This window comes from Rhineura floridana, chromosome 9 (genome assembly GCF_030035675.1).
Source record: "Rhineura floridana isolate rRhiFlo1 chromosome 9, rRhiFlo1.hap2, whole genome shotgun sequence".
Classification (NCBI taxonomy): Eukaryota; Metazoa; Chordata; class Lepidosauria; order Squamata; family Rhineuridae; genus Rhineura; species Rhineura floridana.
In genome coordinates, this window is record NC_084488.1 from 122,330,764 (window position 1) to 122,355,279 (window position 24,516).

The window sequence follows — 24,516 nt, forward strand, 5'->3', positions numbered from 1 at the left end:
CTGTTCCAAAAGATTAGAGAAATTAAAGGGAATTTCAAACCAAGAGTAAGGATGCTGAATAATCAACAGGGGAACACATTGACTGACTGAGATGAAATAATAGAAAAATGGAAGCAATACACTAAAGAACTATATAAAACAGATGCAAGAATGACAGATTCATTCACAGAGGAACCATATGAGGAAGAACCAGAATTTTGGAACAGACCAAGGAATTTCAGAAAACAATCACCCTGTGCTTTATAGATTACAGCAAAGTCTTTGACTGAGTGGATTATGAAAAACTATGGAATGCTTTAAAAGAAAAGAGTGTGCCACAGCATCTGATTGTGCTGATGCGCAACCTATACTCTGGACAAGAGGCTACTGTAAGGACAGAATATGGAGAAACCAATTGATTCCCCATCAGAAAGGGTGTGAGACAGGGGTGTATTTTATCACCCTGTTTGTTTAATCTGTACGCAGAACATATCATATGGAAAGCGAAATTGGACCAAGATGGTGTGAAAATTGGAGGGAGAAATATCAATAATTTAAGATATGCAGACAATACCATACTACTAGCAGAAACCAGTAATGATTTGAAACGAATGTTGATAACAGTTAAAGAGGAAAGCACAAAAGCAGGACTACAGCTGAACGTCGAGAAGACTAAAGTAATGACAACAGAAGATTTATGCAACTTTACATTTGACAATGATGACATTGAACTTGTCAAGGATTATCAATACCTCGGCACAGTCATTAACCAAAATGGAGACAATAGTCAAGAAATCAGAAGAAGGCTAGGGCTGGGGAGGGAACTATGACAGAACTAGAAAAGGTCCTCAAAGGCAAAGATGTATCACTGAACACTAAAGTCAGGATCATTCAGACCATGGTATTCCCGATCTCTATGTATGGATGTAAAAGTTGGACAGTGAAAAAAGTGGATAAGAGAAACATCAACTCCTTTGAAATGTGGTGTTGGAGGAGAGCTTTGTGCATACCATGGACTGCGAAAAAGACAAAAATTTGGGTGTTAGAACACATTAAACCAGAACTATCACTAGAAGCTAAAATGATGAAACTGAGGTTATCATATTTGGACACATCATGAGAAGACATGATTCACTAGAAAAGACAATAATGCTGGGAAAAACAGAAGGGAGTAGAAAAAGAGGAAGGCCAAACAAAAGATGGATTGATTCCATAAAGGAAGCCACAGACCTGAACTTACAAGATCTGAACAGGGTGGTTTATAACAGATGCTATTGGAGGTTGCCGATTCATAGGGTCGCCATAAGTCATAATCGACTGGAAGGCACCTAACAACAACTGCATGCACAGGAATGCAGCCTTAATCCTCTTTCTTTTACTGAAGTTATGTAGCTTAAATTCCAACAATGATGCACACCATTTGGCCAATCCATAGTTGTTAAGTATTAAAATATAATTTGTCACATTCACATATCTAAGACTACACAAATCCATTAAATACAAGACCCTTTTCACAGTTAAGACGAGTTTACATAGTCATTATATGCAGCTGCTTTTCTGCGATTAGTTATCCAAAGTAAGGTGGAAAAAAAAATGTGTTTGTATATGTAACCTCACTGGAAGTCATCTTCTTTGGGGTGTGGGTGGGGTATGAAAGCTATATTTTGTAATGTTTATTTTTCAGTACTGCAGCAGCTGAAGGTGAAATACAGAGGGGAAAATCCCATGAACAAACACTCAGCCCTCATTCATTCACTATGAAGGAAGTAACCTGCTATATGGAACCAGACTATATTTGATTTATGCAAGTAGGCACAATGGACAGTGGGCAGGGAAGCAAGCTGAGGCAATCACGTGAGTGTCTGTGCAATGAGAATAAGCTGCTCTAGTGCATGGTAGGAGACATTTCCTACCACTTGGTTTCAAGCATAGAGACCCACATGGAATACAGAAAAGTAAATTGATTCACAAGTGTAATTTCACCCTTACAATATTCAGAATCCACAACTATATTCACTTGCCTTACTACATCCTAGACAGTACATCTATATCCGTAAAACCAGTGGATGCCCTCTCCACAGGTCAAGAACCACATCCCTTCTATGCAATAATAATTGGAGTACACAATGCTAATTTCTAAAAAGTTTTAGCAATACCCCAAAGTCTTGGTTTAGAGTCCCAAGTACATCCAAAAATATCCTCCTTACCCCAAGTTCTGTATTGCAAATATTCTAACTGGACAAAAATGGTATATGAAAAGCACTGCAAAGTTACCTGATTAACAGTAGATCTTCGTCTGATAGCTTCTCCCAAGGAGAGACCACTGGCATTTGAAATCTGGGTCCCACTGCTGCTTTGGCTTAATAGCTCTTCCTTTAGACCAGAACGTGGAGGTGTTGTTGCAATAGGCTAAAATAAACAGATATTTTTTAATAATGATGATTGGAAAAATTGTCTTCGTGGTATGTCAGCTTGCACAACCATTCAGTTTATAACGTTTTGTTGATGTTCAATAATTTATCACTTGCTTAAGCTACCAAAGCAAGAGCTGAATACTATGTTGGAACAAAAGTTAAACTGCAAAATCCAATTATCTGAATAATCACAGGGACATCCAAAACATCCCTCATCTCCCAAATTTAGCAAACTATTTTTGCAGAGAGTGAATTGTGAAAGAGTTTGCTTCTTAATCTCATCATGCCCCGCAAAAGTTAGGAACAGGGTGATGCTGCAATGCATGTCGCCCCTGCCTACAAGGCTATTTCCCACATGGATCTTACACAAAATGTTTAGTAGAGAATCTTTTCAGGGAAACCTTAGTAAATCATGACGCCTACTAAGCTACAACATGAGATGCAAGTTTTCAAGCAATTTTAAAGACCAGTTCAGGGAGGGTTGTTTGAAAAAAATATGATATTTAGGGGGAAAATGAGTAGCACCTAATGTATCAAACAATACAATTTTATAAAATGTGAACATATAAAGATCTTTAATGCTTACAAATATACCCAATTTTAAGAGACAGAGCCTGAAGCTACTGTGCCCTAAGTTAGTTTTAGCCAATTGGAAAGGGGAAATGGAAATGGACTGCCTTAAGTCAATTCTGACTTATGGTGACCCTATGAACAAGGTTTTCATGGTAAGTGGTATTCAGAGGAGGTTTACCATTGCCTTCCTCTGAGGCTCAGAGAGAGTGACTGGCCCAAGATCACCCAGTGAGCTTCATGGCTCAATGGGTTACCTTGGCCTAGTCACTGCCTCTCAGCCTCAGAGGAAGGCAATGGTAAACCTCCTCTGAAAGGGTAAATTCAATAGAAACCATTGTAGTACTTTGTAGTATCTGTACCTGTATTATGCACAGTATGTAGACGCTGGTATCATGCAAAGGGGGGGACCTTGTTTTTAGACAAAAGCTCAGAAAATAAGCATTCACATAATGCAATTAAGTAGCAGCAATAATTTGAATATTCAGTTACTATTGTTCAGTGTTGTTTCACCAACGCAGTGAGCGTCTCTACAGAGATATATTTTATTAATGAATTTGCATGTTACATTTAAAACCTGCTCTATCACAATATAGCATTCAGAACTGCAGCATAACTCAAGTTTATATACCTACTCATAATCAGTCTGAAACATGCACTTCTTCCAATTCTAGATGTTTACTTTGAGTTTCATGTTTCAGAAAAAAGCTTGCATGAGTTGAAACAAGTTTCTTAATATTTTTCACGTTATTTTTGTTGTATTTCAAATATTAATCCATGTTTTTCTTCATTATGAATAATTTATTAATATGCTGTACCACACTCTGGGACTGATTTGAAAACCAGGTTGTAAATTGCCTAAATAGATGAAATAATAAATAAATTAGTACTGAAAATGTAGCAATCTGAGTAGCAAGGGGAGCCAGAAACTGCATGGTATATGCTACTATGTTGCAGGAGAAACTGCACCTCAGTGGTCAAGAATATGCTTTGCATGCTGACTTTCCCAGTTCAATCTGTGGCACCTCTAAAGGATCTCAGGTGATAGAACCGGATGAGATCTCTGCCCAAGAAGTGTCCCTTGTCAATAGCAGATAAACCACTAATTCATCTAGCCCAGCACCACCTCAATATCACACTGAGGCTCCCAGATTGAGATCCAGGACCAGAAACGTGAAGGGGTTCTGTATTCTGCAACATTTGAAAGTACATCAGGTCCTAGGATTACCGCTTCTAAAGGAATCTAGACAACAATATTATTTCAAAGCACTTCTTTAAAAGTATTTTATTCATTCTTTTGAAAGGAAATATTTCATAACAGGCACTTTTCGATTCCTCCCCAAGGACATGCTAGGCTTTCATTCTAAGCTGTCAACACCCCCTCCCCTTATTTCTGGGCCTCCTGATCCCTACCTAGCCTTCATGACCACTGAACCAATTAAAGATAACATTTCAAGAAAACATCAGCAATTTAACGAGGTGGGAGCTCTCTCTCTTGCCTTACAAGCCCATCTGCAATCCCCTTTGTTCTCTTCCCACATGATTCCTAATATCTGAAAAGGTCTCTCTCTGTACATCTGCCCAACCCAGCCCTTCAAACCCTTTCTCAAAATTATTTCTTTCCCTCCCTGCTCACACTTGCTAGGCACAAACGCTACAATTTCCGCTTTACCTTTGTGCCTACAAGTTGAAGTACTTCCGCAATTAAATCAGAAAGCCTTTATTTTAAAAGTTAGATTTAAAAAACAGTTGCAGTCTGGTTTTATAACATATATTCTGTGCCAGACAAGGTCCTCACTCCATCCACCCACCTTAATTCCATTTATTAAAGGAACTGAATAGAATGCATACACTGCTCTTGAGCAAATCAAAAGTGCTGAGTGGTGAAGCATGAACAATGAAGGCAATTAGTATTGGGTAAAATGCAACAGGTATTGATTTTAGATGTTAAGCAGGGGTAATTGTGTGGGTGTTGTGAATGGTAATCAAACAGATAAATAAGGCAGACATGTCTTCAAAAGGGTCCACAGAGAACAGATGGAGACTAAACAAGGGAACTGTAATGCCACGAGGGAGGGGCACATTTATTGTTCGTCCCTACTAGGGAAAAGGGATGGAGAGTCAGCGCCAAGAAATTGACAGACCAAAGATGACTGACAGACTAAAGTAAAAAAAATGGTGGCTTTGAAGACTGCAAATTGCAGCAGCTGTATTCTGAACTAGCCAAGACTGGGCATTATGATCATATCATACCAGTGCTTCATCAATGCACTTGGCTCCCAGCCAGTTTCTAGGCTCAGTTCAGATGGCTGGTTTCAATCTTTAAAGCCCTTTATTGTTTGGGACCAGCAAACCTGAAAGATTGCCTGTTTTCATACCTACCAATTCATACACTAAGTTCCCCCGAGGCCTTTCTCTGAGTTCTCTACCACCTGAAATACAGCAGGTAGCTATCAGGAAAAGGGCCTTCTCGGCAGTGGCATCACAAGTGAAAAATGCTTTAAGTGCACAGGCTCACCGGGAGGCTACTCCGATATCATTTTGGCTCCAAGCATAAAGCTTTTTTTCAGGCCTTTTAATTACATTTGATCCATTTTATATTGGCTGGATTTGTTATTTTTATGCTGGTCTTGGTGATTTTACTCTGTTAGTATATTTTTGTATTCTTTGGTTCGTATGTTTTTGTTTTCTTGCATTGGGAAATTTTGTAAGGCAGCCTGGGAACAGTCCTAAAGGACAGGGTATAGATTCCTTAAAAAAAAAAAAAAAGGTAGCAATTTATGATCTGAAAATTGCTCAACATGCTTTGACCAGTATTATTATTTATTATTAAATTTATATCCTGCCCTTCCTCCCAAAGGGATCCCAGGGCAGCAAACAACAGTGACAAAACACTAAAAAAACTTTACACAAATCTTAAATATGTAATATCTTAAATACGAAACATCTAACTTCTTTAATATATTTTAGGGCCTTAAACATTAGCATGAGCACCTTACATTAGGCCCAGAAACAAACTAGCAACCAATGCTGCTGTTTTAAACCAGGGGGTATATGAGATCTGAAGGGAACCCCGGCCGGCAATCTGGCTGCTGCATTTTGGACCAGTTTATATTTCCGAGTCGTCTTCAAGTGCAGCTCCACATAGAGCGCAATGCAATAATCCAATCTGGAAGTTACCAGAGCACAGAGTACTACAGCCAAATTATCTCTGTCCAACAGGGGCCAAAGCTGGCTAACCAGCCGAAGCTGGAAAAAGATACTCCTAGCCACTGAGGCCACCTGAGCCTCCAGTGAGAAGGTTGGATCAAGAAATACCCCCATACTGTGGACCTGCTCCTTCCAGGGGAGGGCAACCCCATCCAGAACAGGCAGTCTCCCTACCTCCTGGACATGAGAACTCTGTCTTTTCAGGATTCAGCCCCAATCCAGCCCATCACCACCTCCAAGCACCGGTTCAGTACCTCAAACACCACTCCTAATTCAGATGGAATACAGAGGTAGAGGTATGTATTTTATTTATTTATTTATTTAATTACATTTCTAGACCGCCCTATAGCAGAAAGCTCTCAGGGCGGTGTACAACAAATAAAATCACAATTAAAATATGAGCAAGTGTGGAAAATATATATATATATAGTACAATTATAAAACATTAATAAAATTGCCATTGAGATTTAAATTAAGATCATATTGAGTTTAAAATGTTAAATTAAAATATTTAAAAATTTACAAAATTTAAAAAGCCTGGGCGAAAAGGTAAGTTTTTACCTGGCGCCGAAAAGATAACAGAGAAGGCGCCAGGCGTATCTCGTCTGGGAGGGCATTCCATAGTTCGGGGGCCACCACCGAGAAGGCCCTAGATCTAGTTGTTGATCTCCGGGCCTCTTTATGGGTTGGGACCCGGAGAAGGGCCTTCGACGTCGAGCGTAGTGAACGGGTAGGTACATAGCGAGAGAGGCGCTCCATCAGGTATTGCGGTCCGATGCCGTTTAGGGCTTTATAGGTAAGAACCAACACTTTGAATCTGGCCCGGAAACATATCGGTAGCCAGTGCAGCTGCGCCAGGACAGGTGTTATATGGTCAAATTTCTTTGTCCCAGTGAGAACTCTGGCCGCAGCATTTTGCACTAGCTGAAGTTTCCGAACCGTCTTCATAGGTAGCCCCACGTAGAGTGCATTACAGTAGTCCAATCTAGAGGTTACCATAGCATGGATAACTGAGGCAAGATGCTCCTTGCTCAAATAGGGTCGTAGTTGGGCTACCAGCCGGAGCTGGTAGAATGCATTCCGTGCCACCGAGGCTACCTGAGCCTCAAGTGACAGAAGCGGATCTAATAAGACCCCCAAACTACGTACCTGTTCCTTTAGGGGGAGTGTAACCCCATCTAGGACAGGTCGAACGTCAACCATCTGGGCAGAGGGTCCTCCCACCAACAGCATCTCAGTCTTGTTAGGATTGAGTTTCAGTTTATTAGCTCTCATCCAGCCCATTATCGCGGCCAGGCAGCGGTCTAGTACATCAACAGCCTCACCTGAGGAAGATGAAAAGGAGTAGTAGAGCTGCGTATCATCAGCATATTGCTGGAAACGCACTCCAAAACTCCTGATGACCTCACCCAGCGGCTTCATATAGATATTAAAAAGCATGGGGGACAGAACTGAACCCTGCGGGACCCCATATTGGAGTACCCAGGGACTCGAGTAATGTTCCCCCAGCATCACCTTCTGGAGACGATTCCCGAGATAGGAGCAGAGCCACCGCCAAGCAGTGCCTCCCACTCCTAAATCCGTAAGTCGCTCCAGAAGGATACCATGGTCGATGGTATCAAACGCCGCTGAGAGATCAAGGAGAACCAACAGAGTTACACTCCCTCTGTCTTTCTCCCGACAGAGGTCATCATACAGGGCGACCAAGGCCGTTTCTGTACCAAACCCCGGCCGAAAGCCCGATTGAAATGGGTCTAGATAATCAGTTTCATCCAAGAGAGCCTGGAGTTGGCGAGCGACCACACGCTCTAGAACCTTGCCCAGGAATGGGACATTTGCTACTGGCCTATAGTTGTCCAAATTATCAGGGTCCAAGGAGGATTTTTTTAGGAGCGGTCTCACCACCGCCTGTTTCAGGCAGGGTGGGACCACTCCCTCTCGTAAAGAGGCATTAATCACCTCCTTGGCCCAGCCGGCTGTTCCATTCCTGCTAGCTTTTATTAGCCATGAGGGGCAAGGATCCAGAGCAGAAGTGGTCGCCCGCACCTGTCCAAGCACCTTGTCCACATCCTCGAGCTGTACCAACTGAAACTCATCCAATAAAACAGGACAAGACTGTGCTCTGGATACCTCATTAGGATCAACTGCTACAATAATGGAGTCAAGGTCCCGGCGGATGTTCATGATCTTATCACGAAAGTGTCGCGCAAACTCATTACAGCGGGCAATTGATGGTGTTATTGCTTCCTGGGGACCAGAGTGTAAAAGTCCCCGGACAACTTTATAAAGTTCCGCTGGGCGGTTAAGGGATGACTGAATAGAGACAGCAAAGTATTGCTTCTTTGCTGCTCTCACTGCCTTCACATAGAGTTTGGTAGAGAGCTTCACAAGTGCATGATTACAGCCGTCGGGAGTTCGCCTCCATTTGCACTCAAGCCGTCTCCTTTCTTGCTTCATCACTCTTAGCTCCGGAGTAAACCAGGGAGCCAATTGAGCTCTGCAACGGAGAGGGCGCACCGGGGCGATCGTGTCAACTGCCCGGGCCATTTCCGTATTCCACAGCATGGCCAGGGTTTCAACAGGACCGTCAATTCTATCAGCCGGAAAATTCCCTAGAGCCATCAGAAAACCCTCAGGATTCATTAGTCTCCGGGGACGGACCATCTTAATTGGTCCTCCACCCTTGCAGAGGGGAGAAAACAGTGTAAGTCTAAACCTTAATAGGCGGTGATCTGACCATGACAAAGGAATAGATGAAAAATCCCTCACTCTCAGATCACCATCCCCTAATCCAGTGGCAAAAATCAAGTCCAGAGTGTGCCCCAACACATGCGTAGGGCCAGTAACAAATTGAGACAGCCCCATGGCTGTCATGGAGGTCATGAAGTCCTGAGCTGCTCCAGATAAAGCAGCCTCAGCATGAATGTTGAGATCCCCCAATACCAAAAGTTTGGGGGAACGCAACAAGAGATCCGAGACCACCTCTGTCAGCTCAGTTAGGGAGGCTGTTGGGCAGCAGGGTGGACGGTACACCAACAGAATTCCCAGTCTGTCTCGCTGACCCAACGTTATGTGCAGACACTCTAGACCATTAGCCATCTGGATAGGGTGCCTAACAAGAGGGATGGAACTTCTATAGACCACAGCGATTCCCCCTCCCCGACCCTCGGATCTACCCAGATGCTGAACCGAATACCCAGGTGGGCACAACTGGGAGAGATTAATACCTCCCAGATCGCTCACCCAGGTCTCGGTAATACATGCCAGATCGGCCGCCTCATCCACAATTAGGTCATGGATGAGGGAGGTTTTATTATTTACCGATCTGGCATTAAAAAGCAGCAACTGGAGATCCGAGGGTTGGCTGATAGAACTACCAGCAATCCTGTGGGTGTGAGGAGGACCAGAACACGTCACAGCCACCAGTTGTCTGGGGCGAATTCCCCTTAACTGGCATGTCCTACTCACAGCGCCATACCTCCCATTACCCGTCACTACATTAATAGGGGCCCCCTTTGGTCCTCCCTCCCACAACACTGTCCTCTCGCCCAGGCACATAATAAAAATAAAATAAATAATAAAACTCATGGCATATACACACAATCACACACTCACTCATACAACCCACTCATACATTCAGACAACACAGCAGCATCCGAGGAGCTTCAGCAGCCGATAATCCGTAGTAGCTGATGTAATGGGACCCAAGAACGATAGACAGCAATGACCCCCAACCTGGTGATAATGACAGCAGCAACGGTGGCATACACCTCAGAAGAGGCAACAGCAGCACTTCAGTCTCGCATTCCAGGACAGCCCAACGGCAGCAACAGAAACGTCCACGCCCTGATCAGGATCAGGCCTGGGGCCTGGTCCTGCCAGGCAGAAGTCCCTCTGGGAAGGGTGGTGGAGGTGGTGGTCCCACGGCGGCGGCGGCGGCAGCAGCAGCAAGAGCAGCAGCAAGAGCAGCAGCAAGAGCAGCAGCAAGAGCAGCAGCAAGAGCAGCAGCCTCTCCTTCCCTTGGGCGATGGTCTCTTCCTCCTGCAGGCCCTGTACCCCGCTTCTCATAGATTAAAATAATAAAGGTACAGTAAACCCTGTCTTTTTTTACATCAGTCCACAATGGTAAGCCTTTGCTCTTCATACTCTCCGCAATGAAATCTTTTAACACAACGTTGAAGCTGAGCCAAGTTTCATTAATGCAGAACATTTTGTTTTTAACCACAATGAGTTGTCAAAAGGTTGATCAGATGTTATGAATTTTATACATGGAAATCACATCTATATGGTCACATATGGACAGCGACACATATATACTGCTGCATAAGATAAAGAAACAAGACAACTATGAAATTGTCCTGTCTGGTTTTCCAACCTTGGAAAACATATGGAGTACTTCCCCCAAAGATAGGAGGGTTAACAGTATTTGAAACAGCCCTAAGCAATGTGATCAGAATGCAGCTAGTTCATCAAAGTTACCTGACCCCCCGCAAAGAATTGCAAACTAAGTCCCCCTCACCAAGAATTCAGGTTGCTAACATCAAAAAAAAAATCTCTAGCACTCATTGATTGATCAGAAGGCGGGGCAGGGGAGAACAAGCGTTCACCAATATGGCCAGATATGCAGAGAACACAGCCTTTGTGTCTTAATAGCTGTGTAAACTTTCAGTAGGATATGGAGGAGACAAATTACACCTTTTGAAATTCCTTGCTGTCCAGAAGTATTAAAAGGGGCAGAAGCCTGTGCATCCGGTCATAGTACAAAAATGACTTTGTGCAGAGGTCGCAAATGATACGACATTGCCAGAAGTTTCTATTTAGACTGTTTTCTTGGCATGCAACATCATCTGCCAAGTGTGAAATATATTTTATTTCTGCAAAGCATACAACAGTGTTTCAATCTGCAAGAAAGACACTATCTTGATACTGAGGTTCTAAATAGAATGAGAAGATTCATACGTAGAATGACTGATCTTTCTGAAATGGAACAAATAATGTTAAAATCACTGAAATGTCACAAAGAAGAATGCTATCTCTTGTGACAGCAAGTGATGTAATTAAATCAATTCTACCACAGAATATTACCTTTGGGACCAATATTTTAACCTCTGGTAAATACTTTCAAATACAGAATAGGTTATTCTGAGTAAACAGTCTAGGACAGTTCCTTTTCAGAAACTAGCAATTACCTACCAGCTATTATCAGACAACTAAGTTGTGTCCTACTTAAACATTTCTCACAAGAGCAGCTCCTTCACTGGTTGTTCAGATATGTTACAACAGCAGTTTATTTATTTATTATTTATTTTATTTATTTATTACATTTGTATACCGCCCCATAGCCAAAGCTGTCTGGGCGGTTTACAACAATTTGGCCCAATTCCACACCTTTTGGCCTGGGGAACCACATTCTGCCATTTTCCAAGACAACAACTAGGGCTGGAGTAGCAACTGAAAGCTAAGGAATCATACCTTAGAAGTAACCAATTAAAGCAAGAGTTCTTCGGGTCCTGTGGCAGCACCACAAAAAGAAAGGATATGGCAAGAGCAATGGAGAAAGGGAGGGACAGACGCCATGACAAACAGTGAGGAAAGGGGCACCATTTATTAAAAAATGGGGCATCCAGGACTATGCCAATTTGACTCATATATCCTGGAAACCCTATAAATGGGATCTGGCAACCTGATAAAAAGGACCGATGCCTCTACCCTCCTAAACAGAAGACTTGGCTTACATCCCACTCCCACTGATATACCCAACTCTGAGCGTACTAAGTTCACTCACCCAACAGGATCAGTGAGGTCAGCAGGGACTTCACTTCAGAGTCAAGCAATACATAGAGACAGAAAGCAGGACTTACTGCAGCTGTAACCTTCCTTGCCAATGAATGTATGGGGCCTGGGGCACACAAGAACAATGGAATATCCCAAATACCTCAGTGAAGGAATGGTGACCCAGCAAGCACCAACATTGCAAGATCTCCCCCCACCCCGCAAATGGCAGGAGAGGAACCACAGCCTGTCTAAACCTCAACTATACTGCTGTCATAAAGACTGAGACCTTTGTGAGATTCAGTTGTTTGCCTCATCCTGATAACTTTCACAAATTATCACATCATGTGTATATCCCAATGCAGACTGATGGGAAGCCCCCACACTAAACCGAATACACACAAAAGCATTGCTAGCTAGTTCTGGAAAGCCTCTCACTCATTCAGGTCCCTTTGGTCCTTTTACTGGTTGGCAGCATATCCCACCATCATGCCTCAAACTCGATGGTGTTATAGGCCCCTTCCAACTCTATTATTCTATGATGGACTTCCTTCAAGTCGATCCCGACTTATGGTGACCCTATGAATAGGGTGCTCATCGTATGGTATTCAGTCCTCCCCAGCTGGCTAGGGCTGCTCAGCTTGCCAAGCCAGCCCCTTCCTTGTCCGCAACTGCCAGCTGGGGGGCAACTATGATATTGTAATTCAAATTGATAAAGTTACATACTCCATGAATTTCATCAGTACACACACTGAGTATTAACAGTAATTCTTTTGAGGAGTGAGGGGACGGATGCCAGTAACACCAAATAGAAGGTTTCATATCTCAAAAGAAAGCTAATAACTAGAGCCTCAGAAACTGTCACATTAGGAATTGGTGAATTAGGAAAGCTGACAGCAACAATACATTCATATAACTAGTTGCCAAAACAAGGAGGGGTTAAAAATAAGGAAACAAAAGAATAATGCAGAAGTAATACAAATGTCCAAGAGGTTATGCTATTTGGTACAGGAACTGTATATAATATTTACTTTAGTGGCAGTCAGAAAAAAAACATTACAAATAGACTACAAACCCAGATTAACAAAACTCGAACAATCCCTCTCCAGGGATATGCACATAATTAAGCTAAAGGAAAGAAAGCTTCGTCAGAATTTGAAAGCAGGAGAATGTGTTCCTTTCATTAAAATATATATATTTACAGAGGGGGGAACATTGACAGCTGTGAACTAAGCTCACCTCATCACAGCTGTATTGATCTATATATAAGGCAGAAAAACTTGCCTCAATACAACAGTACCTGCTGCATTTAAGGAAAACAAAAAGAACAGCCAAACAAGTTCAGGCTACGTAGAACATATGATAACACAGGCTAAAAAAGGTAAAGGTGTCCCCGCACTTATAGTGCGAGTCGTTTCCGACTCTTAGGGTGACGTCTTGCGACGTTTACTAGGCAGACCGTATATATGGGGTGGGATTGCCAGTTCCATCCCCGGCCTTTCTTTACCCCCCAGCATATGCCGAGTACTCATTTTACCGACCACGGATGGATGGAAGGCTGAGTGGACCTCGACCCCTTTTACCGGAGATTCGACTTCCTCCTTCCATTGGAATTGAACTCCAGCCGTGAGCAGAGCTTCAGCTGCGTTACTGCTGCTTACCACTCTGCGCCACGGAGGATCTTAACACAGGCTAGGGTCTACTGAAAACAATGAAAAGAAGATATGCCAGACTATCAACTCTGAAGTGACAGAAATGTTAAGGCCCAGGTATAATCCAGTCCCTAAAGAAATACCTCTTTCAAGCATTAAACACAAATCTTAAATAAGATAAGGAACACAGGAAGCTGCTTTATACAGAGTCAAATCAGGGATCCATCTTCTAGCTCATGTACCAGCTGTCAGCAACTCTCCACGTTTTCAGGCAAGAACCCTTCTGAGCCTTATTTGAACTTGGGACTTTTTGCATGCAAACCATGCAGCCTAGTACTGAGCTACAGTCCTTTTGCTTTGGTAATGCCACAGAAAGTAGAAACCATTATACAGGAGACAACCAAGAAAGAGGGTAAGAAATTCTCAACCACATATACCAGAAAATATTAAAGAGATTTTAAAGCCACACATATTCAGAAAATCCCATGCCATGAATAGCCTTGCAGCAAGAAAATATCCATGCTAGGGAAAGAAGCCCTTTCGCTTGTCCGTAGGAGATAGGAAGTGAAGAACCCAAAACTAAATTTCAGAGAGGAAAATAACAGAAGGGTCATAAAATAGTAAGACCCAATGCTATTAAAAAAGAGAGAGAAATAGCTTGCTTCAACAAAGTAACAGTGAGAAACACATAAACTTTAAACCACTTTTAAAGTTCTTAGAATGGCACAAGTATGGCACTTCCAGAAAGATGTCAATTGTGGAATCAAGGCTGCTCAAGCGTACAAGTTTTTTTTTGCAGCATTTGCTTTTTCTTATACTTAATCTAGAAATTAAGTAAGTAAAAACAACCTTTTATAATGTGCAGTCACTCCTAGAATGAAAGGATGTTAGCTACTTTCCAGGGGGAGGCAGTGTGTCACACACGTGATCCTGTTTTCATGGGTGGTCTTTATTTCCACCTCTGCTTCTGTTTGCTCCTCACGTGAGCACCACCTAGCCATTTTGTTTCTGACAGCTCCATTACCAAATGAAAGAAACCTGTTTCCACTGATTGCCACATGCCAAAGGCACACTCAGATCAGAGGAGATATACCATGTGAAGATCTATAGAGAATATGTGGGGGATTACTTGGGAGACTAACCACAGTACATACAATGGGTTTTATAAAAATTAACACAGAGGTCTTACACAAGGCTTTATTCCTCCTGTGCAAGACCTCAGTGTTAAGAAAGAAAGAAAGAAAGAAAGAAAGAAAGAAAGAAAGAAAGAAAGAAAGAAAGAAAGAAAGAAAGAAAGAAAGAAAGAAAGAAAGAAAGAAAGAAAGAAAGAAAGAAAGAAAGAAAGAAAGAAAGAAATGGTGATTGCTCCCCACCCTCCACTCCCCCAAAAACCAATCTTCCACTTTGTCCATTGCGGACCATGACAATTGGCTGGTAGCATTTTCTCTTCCACACTTCCAGCATTTTAAAAAAATAAAGTACATGTGCACAGGTACAGAAGTACCTGCACACATACCCAAAATGAACAACGTAGTGGATGGCAGGAGTCAAGTCACTGAAGGGGTGGGTCAAAACACCCTGCTCAGATATATTCCATCAAGCAGAATCACAATCATCACTGAAAAAAATGAGAAAGTATGGAAGCTAATGTGCCAAATGTGCACGCAGAAAAATTGGATCTGAATGATGAGATCCCCACCTGGAAGCAGCCTAGGCATTAGACAGAAGGATTATATGTTGCTGGTCCCTAGGCAATAAACTCAATATGCATGGCAAGAGAAGCAAGCTCAGGGGGAGGAGGGAGAGGAGTGAAAAATCACATTTTCACAGTAGTAAGGTCTGGCAATTAATTCTTACAAATACAATTTTCTTGTAACAAAGACTCTAGCTGGGGTGGAAAAATATTTTAAATCAAGCAACTAAACAAACCTTCTTCATAGAACACAAGAATTTGTCAGTGTTTGAGAACTTGCAAACTATCATCTTACCTAGAGCTGACGGAACAGAAAGAGAAACTAATATTTAGCTATAAAGAAAGCAAGATTGCAAAGGGGGGATATGTAAAATTACACCACCATGAAGCTGATCACACAACATGATAAAACATGGGTTTGTCACAGCACAGGGAACCTCCATCCCTAATTAGCCCCACCAGGCTTCCCCATTTGGCCCGCACTGCTCGGCACCTGACATCATATATGATGTCAGTTGTGGGGCAGGTAAAGACCTGGCTCAGCCAAAAGAAGGTTTGCTAGCACTGCAGATCAGCTGATTACAACAAACTAGTTTATCATGAGGCCTGAATACAGCCAAAGTTATGGCCCAGCAGCATTTATGAATGGTGGCATAATTCAAAGAATATACCACTAGGCTGGCAGAGCCCTCTGTTGCCCGTACACAACTAGCTAACTCACAACAAAGACACACCTGGGAAATGAATACAGCAAAGCCCACATGTTATGTAGTTACCATGACCGCTGATCAGTCCCTGGTTGGGAGATGTTGTGACTGACTGGAGCAGTCACAAAATCCTATTCCCAAGAAAATACAAAACATTGGTTATAGTTGCATAACCCAAGGGGGTTGGGCAGCATTCATCTGCCAGGAATTCTTCAGGTTTGCCAGAACTCAGCTACTTGCACTGTCACACAGGAGGGGAGGGGGTTCTACCAGCATAGCAGAACACGTCTGTAGATCAAATCCTGGGTGGCTTTTTGTTTTTTTGTCATTTCAAGCAGGTAAATAGGTGGGGGAAAGTGTGTGGGGGGGAAAGCAGCTGATACAGTGTTAGTGTTGCTCCCACCAAAGTTTTCCCAACAACACTATTAGCCGAGAACAAACTCCTTCTGCCCAGTGGAGTTTTCTATATTGCACTGAAGCTTGCGTACTATTTTAGCAATACTCACAGGTCCAACAAAATGTCATGCTTACTGAACAAGAACAGCACAGAAATAATTGATTGTTAGTCAAATCTATGGGTTTGAATGCACTTCACATAAATGCTATCAAAGGGCACATAATTAATAAGGCTGATCTCAGAGCAGACTAAGGAAAGAAAAACATACTAGAAGCTACTGGAGAACTATAGATATGTGATTAATATCCATTCACATTTTAAAAAAACTCCGTTCCCCACTTTAACCAACTGACAACGCAACCCTATACATTTCTCCACAGAAGTAAGTCCCAGGTACTTGGATATAGGGTTCTAATCCAAGGTTTGTTGTGGCTTACACCAAAAACAAATTTAAAAATGTCAAGTGGCAAAAACATTTTTAAAAAACCAGTATATTCACACAAAATCCCTAAAAAGTGGGCTGGAACACATGGCCTAGTTTTTGTTGCATCTGAATGCAGTCATTGGCTTGACTCTAACCCAACACCAAACCATGTACTGTATTGGTTGTACCTCATCAAGTTTTGCGCCTACATGTGCCTCCCATTCTTTAGCACAAACCATAGTTTGCTGGTCCAGTTGTAACACAGCTTGCACTTGAGAGGAACTAACTGCCTAAAGTGGAACACTCAAGGGAAGGGAAGTGTGCACAAGCACAAGACTCACCACCTATGGTTTGACATTCAATGTGAACCAACCCAACATGAGAGAGACAGTCAACTCAAAACAATCATGTACAGCAAACAAAGAATAGATGAGCTACACAAAGTTGCTTATAGGGCAAAAAACGACTCCACTCATACAGCCAGCCAAGCTACACACTGTAAAGAACAGAACATATTTAACATCCTCAAAATTTATTTAACACTTTCCATTATTCTGACTCTTAGTCCATCCTGTTCCTAAGGCTCAGGTTATTAATATGTTTAATATGTTTTTAATAATGTTTTAACCCTTTTTAAGGCTGTTTTTTAAAATGTTTTTAATGCTGTTTTGTTTTAATGTATTTTACGATCTGTATTGATTGATTGATTGATTGCACTTGTATACCGCCCCATAGCCGAAGCTCTCTGGGCGGTTTACAGCAATCAAAAACATTAAAACAAATATACAATTTAAAACACATATTTTAAAAACAATTTAAAAATTTAAAACAATATAAAAACAATTTAAAACACATGCTAAAATGCCTAGGAGAAGAGGAAAGACCTGGCGCCAAAAACATAACAGTGTTGGTGCCAGGCGCATCTCATCAAGTAAATAATTCCATAATTTGGGGGCCACCACTGAGAAGGCCCTCTCCCTTGTTGCCACCCTCCGAGCTTCCCTTGGAGTAGGCACCCGGAGGAGGGCCTTTGATCTTGACCGCAGTGTACGGGTGGGTTCGTATCATGAGAGGCGTTCCATCAGGACGTTTATGACATTTTAAAGTGTTTTAGTGCTTTGTTTGCCGCCCTGGGCTCCTGCTGGGAGGAAGGGCTGGATACAAATTAAATAAATATATAAAATAAAAAATTGTTACAAATTAGAAGTGGGAAGTCTTCCTGTGTTATACAGCATATGACAAGTTAGCCATAGAGCCTGATACAAGAACACAGAGATATAATCTTCCTAGGTATTTATAAATTTATAGCCCATCCTTCAAAATATTTTTACCCAAAACAGCTTACAAATATAACAGGGATGCTGTGTACACATACTTTTGTTCATATATGTACACAACTGTGCTGGCACTCTGGCTCTCTCACTCACACATGTTCAGGTTTCTGTATTTTCATTATGCTCTAGAGTTAAATTAGAGGCAAATGGAAGGAAGACAGGCATACCTCGCTGTTTTGCCATACATTTTAGTTTCATGTAAAGCACCCTACCCCTACCCCAGCTCCACAGCCAACCCCTTCTAGTCTCTTTCAGGAAGTACAAAACTAGTGGCAGCGGCTAGAGCCCCCAAAATCTCACTAATTAATTAGAAGCTATGAATTAATTGCAAGATATCAATTTGGTGCACAGGCAGGAAGTAACCACGCCAGGTATAAATAGTGCAAATTTATATTATTTCAGTTTGAAGGATATGTTGCTCATCTCAAGGTTCATTGGAGTCCAAACTGATTTTCTACACTTGAAAATTGGCAGTGACTATCAAGCCTCTCTTAGTCTCTGGTAATTACATGTTCTGCTTAATAAAAAATCAAGAACGGCTGCGAGCATCGACAGCTGAAGATACTAATTTACACCCCAAACATAAACATGTCTAATTAGACTTCAGTGGGGACTTGCTTCTGAACAAACATGCTTAAACCAGGATGTCAGTATAAGCAATGCCTTCCCTCAAGCATAAGCAAGCTCTGGGACAAAAAAAGGGGCAGAGAACTATATATCAATTTCCACGAAGTATTTTCCAGCATCAGAAACTCCTGCTCATCAGTAACTCGATGCATATATGACAGCCGTATACAGTTACCCACAAACACAGGGGGCAACTACAAGACAAACAGAAGGTTAGGAGGCTGAGTTCACAGTAGTATTTTTCCCCCAGTAAAATAGTACTAAAAGTATTTTGTATCACAGCAGGGCTCACACATCCATAACACTAGCCCACTATTATTCTCCATGGCTCAGAGGATCCTCCTAGCCTAGACGAAGATTTTCCTTCTCCAAATTAAAGCTACAGGCATCCACAGGGCAGTGACCAATAGATCTGACAACTTTTCACCATCACCGCCTTTCTAGAGGGTTCTTGTAAACTGAATTATTTATTTGGAAGGTGCACACTGGTCCAGTCTAACATCCCAGCATACTGACATCAAGAGCACATGAACAATGCTGCAGATTTCATCCAATAAAATTGTGCATGGAGAACTATGATTCCCATCATTACCTTGCCTAACTGTTCAGGATTTGTCCATCATCTGCAATACAATGGCTGCATTTGGATGCAACACCCGTGATAAATTTTAGCAAACGTTTCTGCACATAAAGCTCATGCCACTTCACTCCTCCCTTCGTTTCAGTGGGGGAGCAGCTGGCTTAGGGTTACATCCAAACCAGCAACTCTTGGTTTCTTCCTTCCAAACAAGCTACAAGCACTGGTTCAGGCACAACACTAAACCAGCTGCTCTGTGGCTGACTCCCCACTGGGAAGTTAGAAGAAATGGAACACGAGTGTTCAGGCTGCAAGCACAATTTTTCCAAACCACAGCTAGCAGCCAGCATTAATTCCAAACATGGCCAATGTAAAAGAAAACTAATATTATTTTTAGAAATCATGCAGGCACATATGCATGTCTGAAAATTAACTACAAAATAAAAATGGTGCATGTTTATTTACAAGGAAGATATTGGTTCAGCAAGAATCCAAAACCAAGCACAGAGCCTGCATAACTTGGCTTTGAAAGAGGACCCAGGATTCCCTTCCTACATCTCCATTTTCCATATATAAGCTGCCCTGGGAATTTTATTAACAGACAATACAAAAATATATATCTAGCGTAATAATAAAACTTCCCAAAATTACTTAAGCACATTAGTTTACTTGCAACCCCACATCCCTTTACCCATCTGCTCATCTCCCCAAGTCTCTTTACTTCCAATCATGGGAGCAACTATGGTAATCTGGATTACTGCAATGTGCTCTATGTGGGGCTCCCCTTGGTTCAGAGGCTGCAGCTAGTGCAGAGCGCAACAGGTAGGCTGCTTGTAGGAGCAAATTGACACCAACATGTTTGCAGAAGCTGCACTGGCTTCCAATATGCTACCAGGCTGAGTCCAAGGCTTTGGTACTAACATATAAGGCCTTATCATGATCAAGTTACCTGAGAGCCTGTCTTATCCCTTATACAGTCAGCAGGTCACTGCCTTCTGCAGTGAGATGTAGTGGTCAGGGTCATTCATTGGCGATCACTCGTGGCCGAGTACGATTGTCTTCCAAGATAAGGTCTTTGCTTGGAAGACACCTGTGCGTGAATTTCTTTTATGTGGGGAGATTGGCGCACAACGATCAACACACAATCTTGACAGAAAAAGGCTTTGATCCAATGGCATGGATACCATGACGATTGGAAGTCTTTGATCTGCTGTCAGGGGGGCGACCTGGGAGACAAGGGTTCAAATCCCCACTTGGCCATGAAGCTCGCTGGGTGACCTTGGGCTAGTCACCATCTCTCAGCCTAGCCTACCTCAACTGGTTGTTGTGAGGGTAAAACTGGGAGGGGGCAAACCATGTTTGTATGCCACTATGAGCTCCTTGGAGGAAAGGTAGGATGTAAATGTAATAATAAATAATAAATATCAGAAGCCTGCTCTGGAGTAACTCAAAACAGGGCTTTCAGTGTAGCTGCCCCTGTTCTGTAGAACAGCATCCCTGTGGAGATACAGCCAGCGGTCACTAATAATAATTTAATACAAATCCAAAGATTAAGGTAAATTTAATCAATGATATAAGATAATATTGCTATGACTAGATGTTATTTTGTTTTCGTTATATGCCTTCAAGTCGAGTATGACTTATGGCTACCCTATACAAGCAAAATAATTATTAAAGACAGATCTAACAAAGGATATGCAAAACCCATTATATTAAGGATAATTCCATGTTGAATCTCAAGTGAATAACACGTGTAGTATCTAAGGTTGCAAACATGTGAGAGTGAAACAGTACCTAACGCACTGAAGGTATTAGATTGTTCACACGAAAGGCTATTTACCCAAGGTAAGATATATCATCCATGCCACAAAGAGATTATTCTTAAAAGATATTAACCAAAGGGGGCAAGTTTGTAACTAAATCTGTCAACCTGTTGATGGCACTTTCAATAGCTGCAGGACAAAAAGCAGCACGGTGCCAATAATTTGCAAAAATGTGTGCGCATACGTAACAAACAACTTAGGAAACTAGATTTTGTTTTGAAATTGGAGAAAGTGCAAACTTCCTTTAACAGATCAAGGCTTTAAGCAGCAAAGTTAATAAATAAACTGGAAAAAGTTTCTCTGCTAAACATGAGAGGATATATACTGCAGAGATATTCACACAATGAAGCATGATTAAGCCATGTGGAATTTTTCTGAAACCATCACTGCAGTTCAACAAGCTTGAAGTTTAACACAGCTCAGAACATTCAAGTTATTTATATAGAGGTTCTACATAAAAAAAATCTTTCCCAGGGCAGCTTAGCAAAAAAAATGCAATATACAATAATAGAGCATATATTCGGCCTCTACTCCCACAATTCATTCCCCAAGTAGTTCTTACTCTCCCCCCCCCATCTAGAGTGAGAAGCCACTGCTTAAAGGAAGATGCTTAATTCTGTGTGAAGACATTGGTCCCAATGGTGACCTTTCTAGAGGTGCAAAGGGGGGGGATATCTCTGCAACGGGGGAGGGGGAGTAAATATCTCCCTTGGGTGTGGGGAGGAGGAATGGGAGTCAAAAACTGATGGGGGAGAGGAAAGGTGCTGTACACTACATTGTGGGGGTGCAGGGGGTCCTTTTTATATATATATAGAAGAGACTTACATCATGTGAAGCACACAGAGGGAGAAGAGGAGATAAAGTCTGCAAGTTTAAGGCGTATGATTAGACAGACAGACAGACAGATTTTTTGTTTTAATGGGGGATTTCCCCCCGCCATCTCAGGGAGTCCTTGTGCAAACTGCACCTTTCCCTTTCACACATTTACACACACACACAAATAAGCATGTGAAAGTGGGGGAAGGGCGCTGGGGTGCCCCTCAGAGAAGCCCCCTCCCCCACATGTAGAAGCCCCCTCCCCCACATGTAGAAGCCCCCTCCCCCACATGTAGAAGCCCCCTCCCCCACATGGAGAAGCCCCCTCCCCCACATGGAGAAGCCCCCTCCCCCACATGTAGAAGCCCCCTCCCCCACATGTAGAAGCCCCCTCCCCCACATGTAGAAGCCCCCTCCCCCACATGTAGAAGCCCCCTCCCCCACATGTAGAAGCCCCCTCCCCCACATGTAGAAGCCCCCTCCCCCACATGTAGAAGCCCCCTCCCCCACATGTAGAAGCCCCCTCCCCCACATGTAGAAGCCCCCTCCCCCACATGTAGAAGCCCCCTCCCCCACATGTAGAAGCCCCCTCCCCCACATGTAGAAGCCCCCTCCCCCACATGGAGAAGCCCCCTCCCCCACATGGAGAAGCCCCCTCCCCCACATGTAGAAGCCCCCTCCCCCACATGGAGAAGCCCCCTCCCCCACATGTAGAAGCCCCCTCCCCCACATGGAGAAGCCCCCTCCCCCACATGGAGAAGCCCCCTCCCCCACATGTAGAAGCCCCCTCCCCCACATGTAGAAGCCCCCTCCCCCACATGTAGAAGCCCCCTCCCCCACATGTAGAAGCCCCCTCCCCCACATGTAGAAGCCCCCTCCCCCACATGTAGAAGCCCCCTCCCCCACATGTAGAAGCCCCCTCCCCCACATGTAGAAGCCCCCTCCCCCACATGTAGAAGCCCCCTCCCCCACATGTAGAAGCCCCCTCCCCCACATGTAGAAGCCCCCTCCCCCACATGTAGAAGCCCCCTCCCCCACATGTAGAAGCCCCCTCCCCCACATGGAGAAGCCCCCTCCCCCACATGTAGAAGCCCCCTCCCCCACATGTAGAAGCCCCCTCCCCCACATGTAGAAGCCCCCTCCCCCACATGGAGAAGCCCCCTCCCCCACATGTAGAAGCCCCCTCCCCCACATGGAGAAGCCCCCTCCCCCACATGTAGAAGCCCCCTCCCCCACATGTAGAAGCCCCCTCCCCCACATGTAGAAGCCCCCTCCCCCTCTTTATACTCACAGGAACTTGGCAGCTGTCTTTCTCAGGCCCTTCCATGGCTGAGGCGAGTTAAAGGGATTATAATGATGATAATAATGGAGAATGAGGGGAAGAGAACACAGATGCCTCTCTCTGAGCCCCCTTCCCGTCTCTAACCACCACCAGCAGCAACGAGGGAGGCAGGAAGAGAGGTGGAGTGCGCACACGCGCCCCCACTGACCCGCTCACTCGTTGTTAGGGACTCGCTCTAAGGAGGAGAGGTGGGCGGGGCTTCCCGCGCTGCTCCTTCCCCCGCCCCCTCTTTGTGGCGCGAACGCCGGCGCGAGGGGGCAAACCGTTGCAGAAGAAATGAAGCCGAGCGAGCGAGCGAGGAGGAGGAGCTTATCTCCGCCCTCGGTAGGAGCCAATGGGTTCTGTCGCTCCTCCGGCCCCTCGCTGTTATTGGGCGAGCGCCTCGAGGGGCTGGCGCGAGCGGCTCTGTGAAGCAGGCGGAGTCTCGGGCATACTGGGAGGAGAGACGGGGAAAGCGTTGAAAGCCCCGGATGGAAACGTTATTTGGCAGCCTGATTTAACAGTGGAGTAGACTGGGGAGGGCAGATATGAGAGAACTAGAAAAGGTCCTCAAATGCCAAGATGTATCACTGAACACTAAAGTCAGGATCATTCAGACCATGGTATTCCCGATCTCTATGTATGGATGTGAAAGTTGGACAGTGAAAAAAGTGGATAAGAGAAAAATCAACTCATTTGAAATGTGGTGTTGGAGGAGAGCTTTGCAGGTACCATGGACTGCGGAAAAAAAGACCAATACTTCGGTGTTAGAACAAATTAATCCAGAACTGTCACTAGAAGCTAAAATGATGAAACTGAGGTTGTCATACTTTGGACACGTAATGAGAATACATGATTCACTAGAAAAGACAATAATGCTGGGAAAAACAAGGGAGCAGAAAAAGAGGAAGGCCAAACAAGAGGTGGATTGACTCCATAAAAGAAGCCACAGACCTGAAGTTACAAGATCTGGTGGTTCATGACAGATGCTCTTGGAGGTTACTGATTCATATTGTTGCCATAAATCGTAATCGAATTGAAGGCAAAGTCCCTATGTCCCTCTTCAGCCTCCTATGAGCCAGTCACCCTGAAAGGGGAGAGTGTTAACCCAGGGAGAAGAGGTACAATGAGTGCCAATGGCAAGCAAGACTTTGTTAGTTCCTGTTTCAGAATGCCAAGCCAAGTTGTTGAGAGGAAGAA

At 43.5% G+C, this 24,516-nt stretch overlaps 1 protein-coding gene across 3 annotated transcripts in view; it reads right to left on the reverse strand.

Annotated features, from left to right (window-relative positions):
- ALMS1 (ALMS1 centrosome and basal body associated protein) overlaps nucleotides 1-23,622 on the reverse strand; it is a 105,789-nt gene extending 82,167 nt beyond the window's left edge. For 2 of the 3 annotated variants that reach the window (XM_061583567.1, XM_061583566.1), the window contains exons 1-2: nucleotides 23,287-23,622; nucleotides 2,254-2,388 (exon numbers count right to left, since the gene is read on the reverse strand). In XM_061583567.1, coding sequence (XP_061439551.1) covers nucleotides 2,254-2,388; nucleotides 23,287-23,322 — 171 coding nt within the window. In that variant the 5' untranslated portion in view covers nucleotides 23,323-23,622. Of the gene's footprint in view, nucleotides 1-2,253; nucleotides 2,389-3,598; nucleotides 3,822-23,286 lie in introns of all 3 variants that reach the window. The other variant, XM_061583568.1, reaches the window with a different exon arrangement.
- Nucleotides 23,623-24,516: the final 894 nt, after the last annotated feature.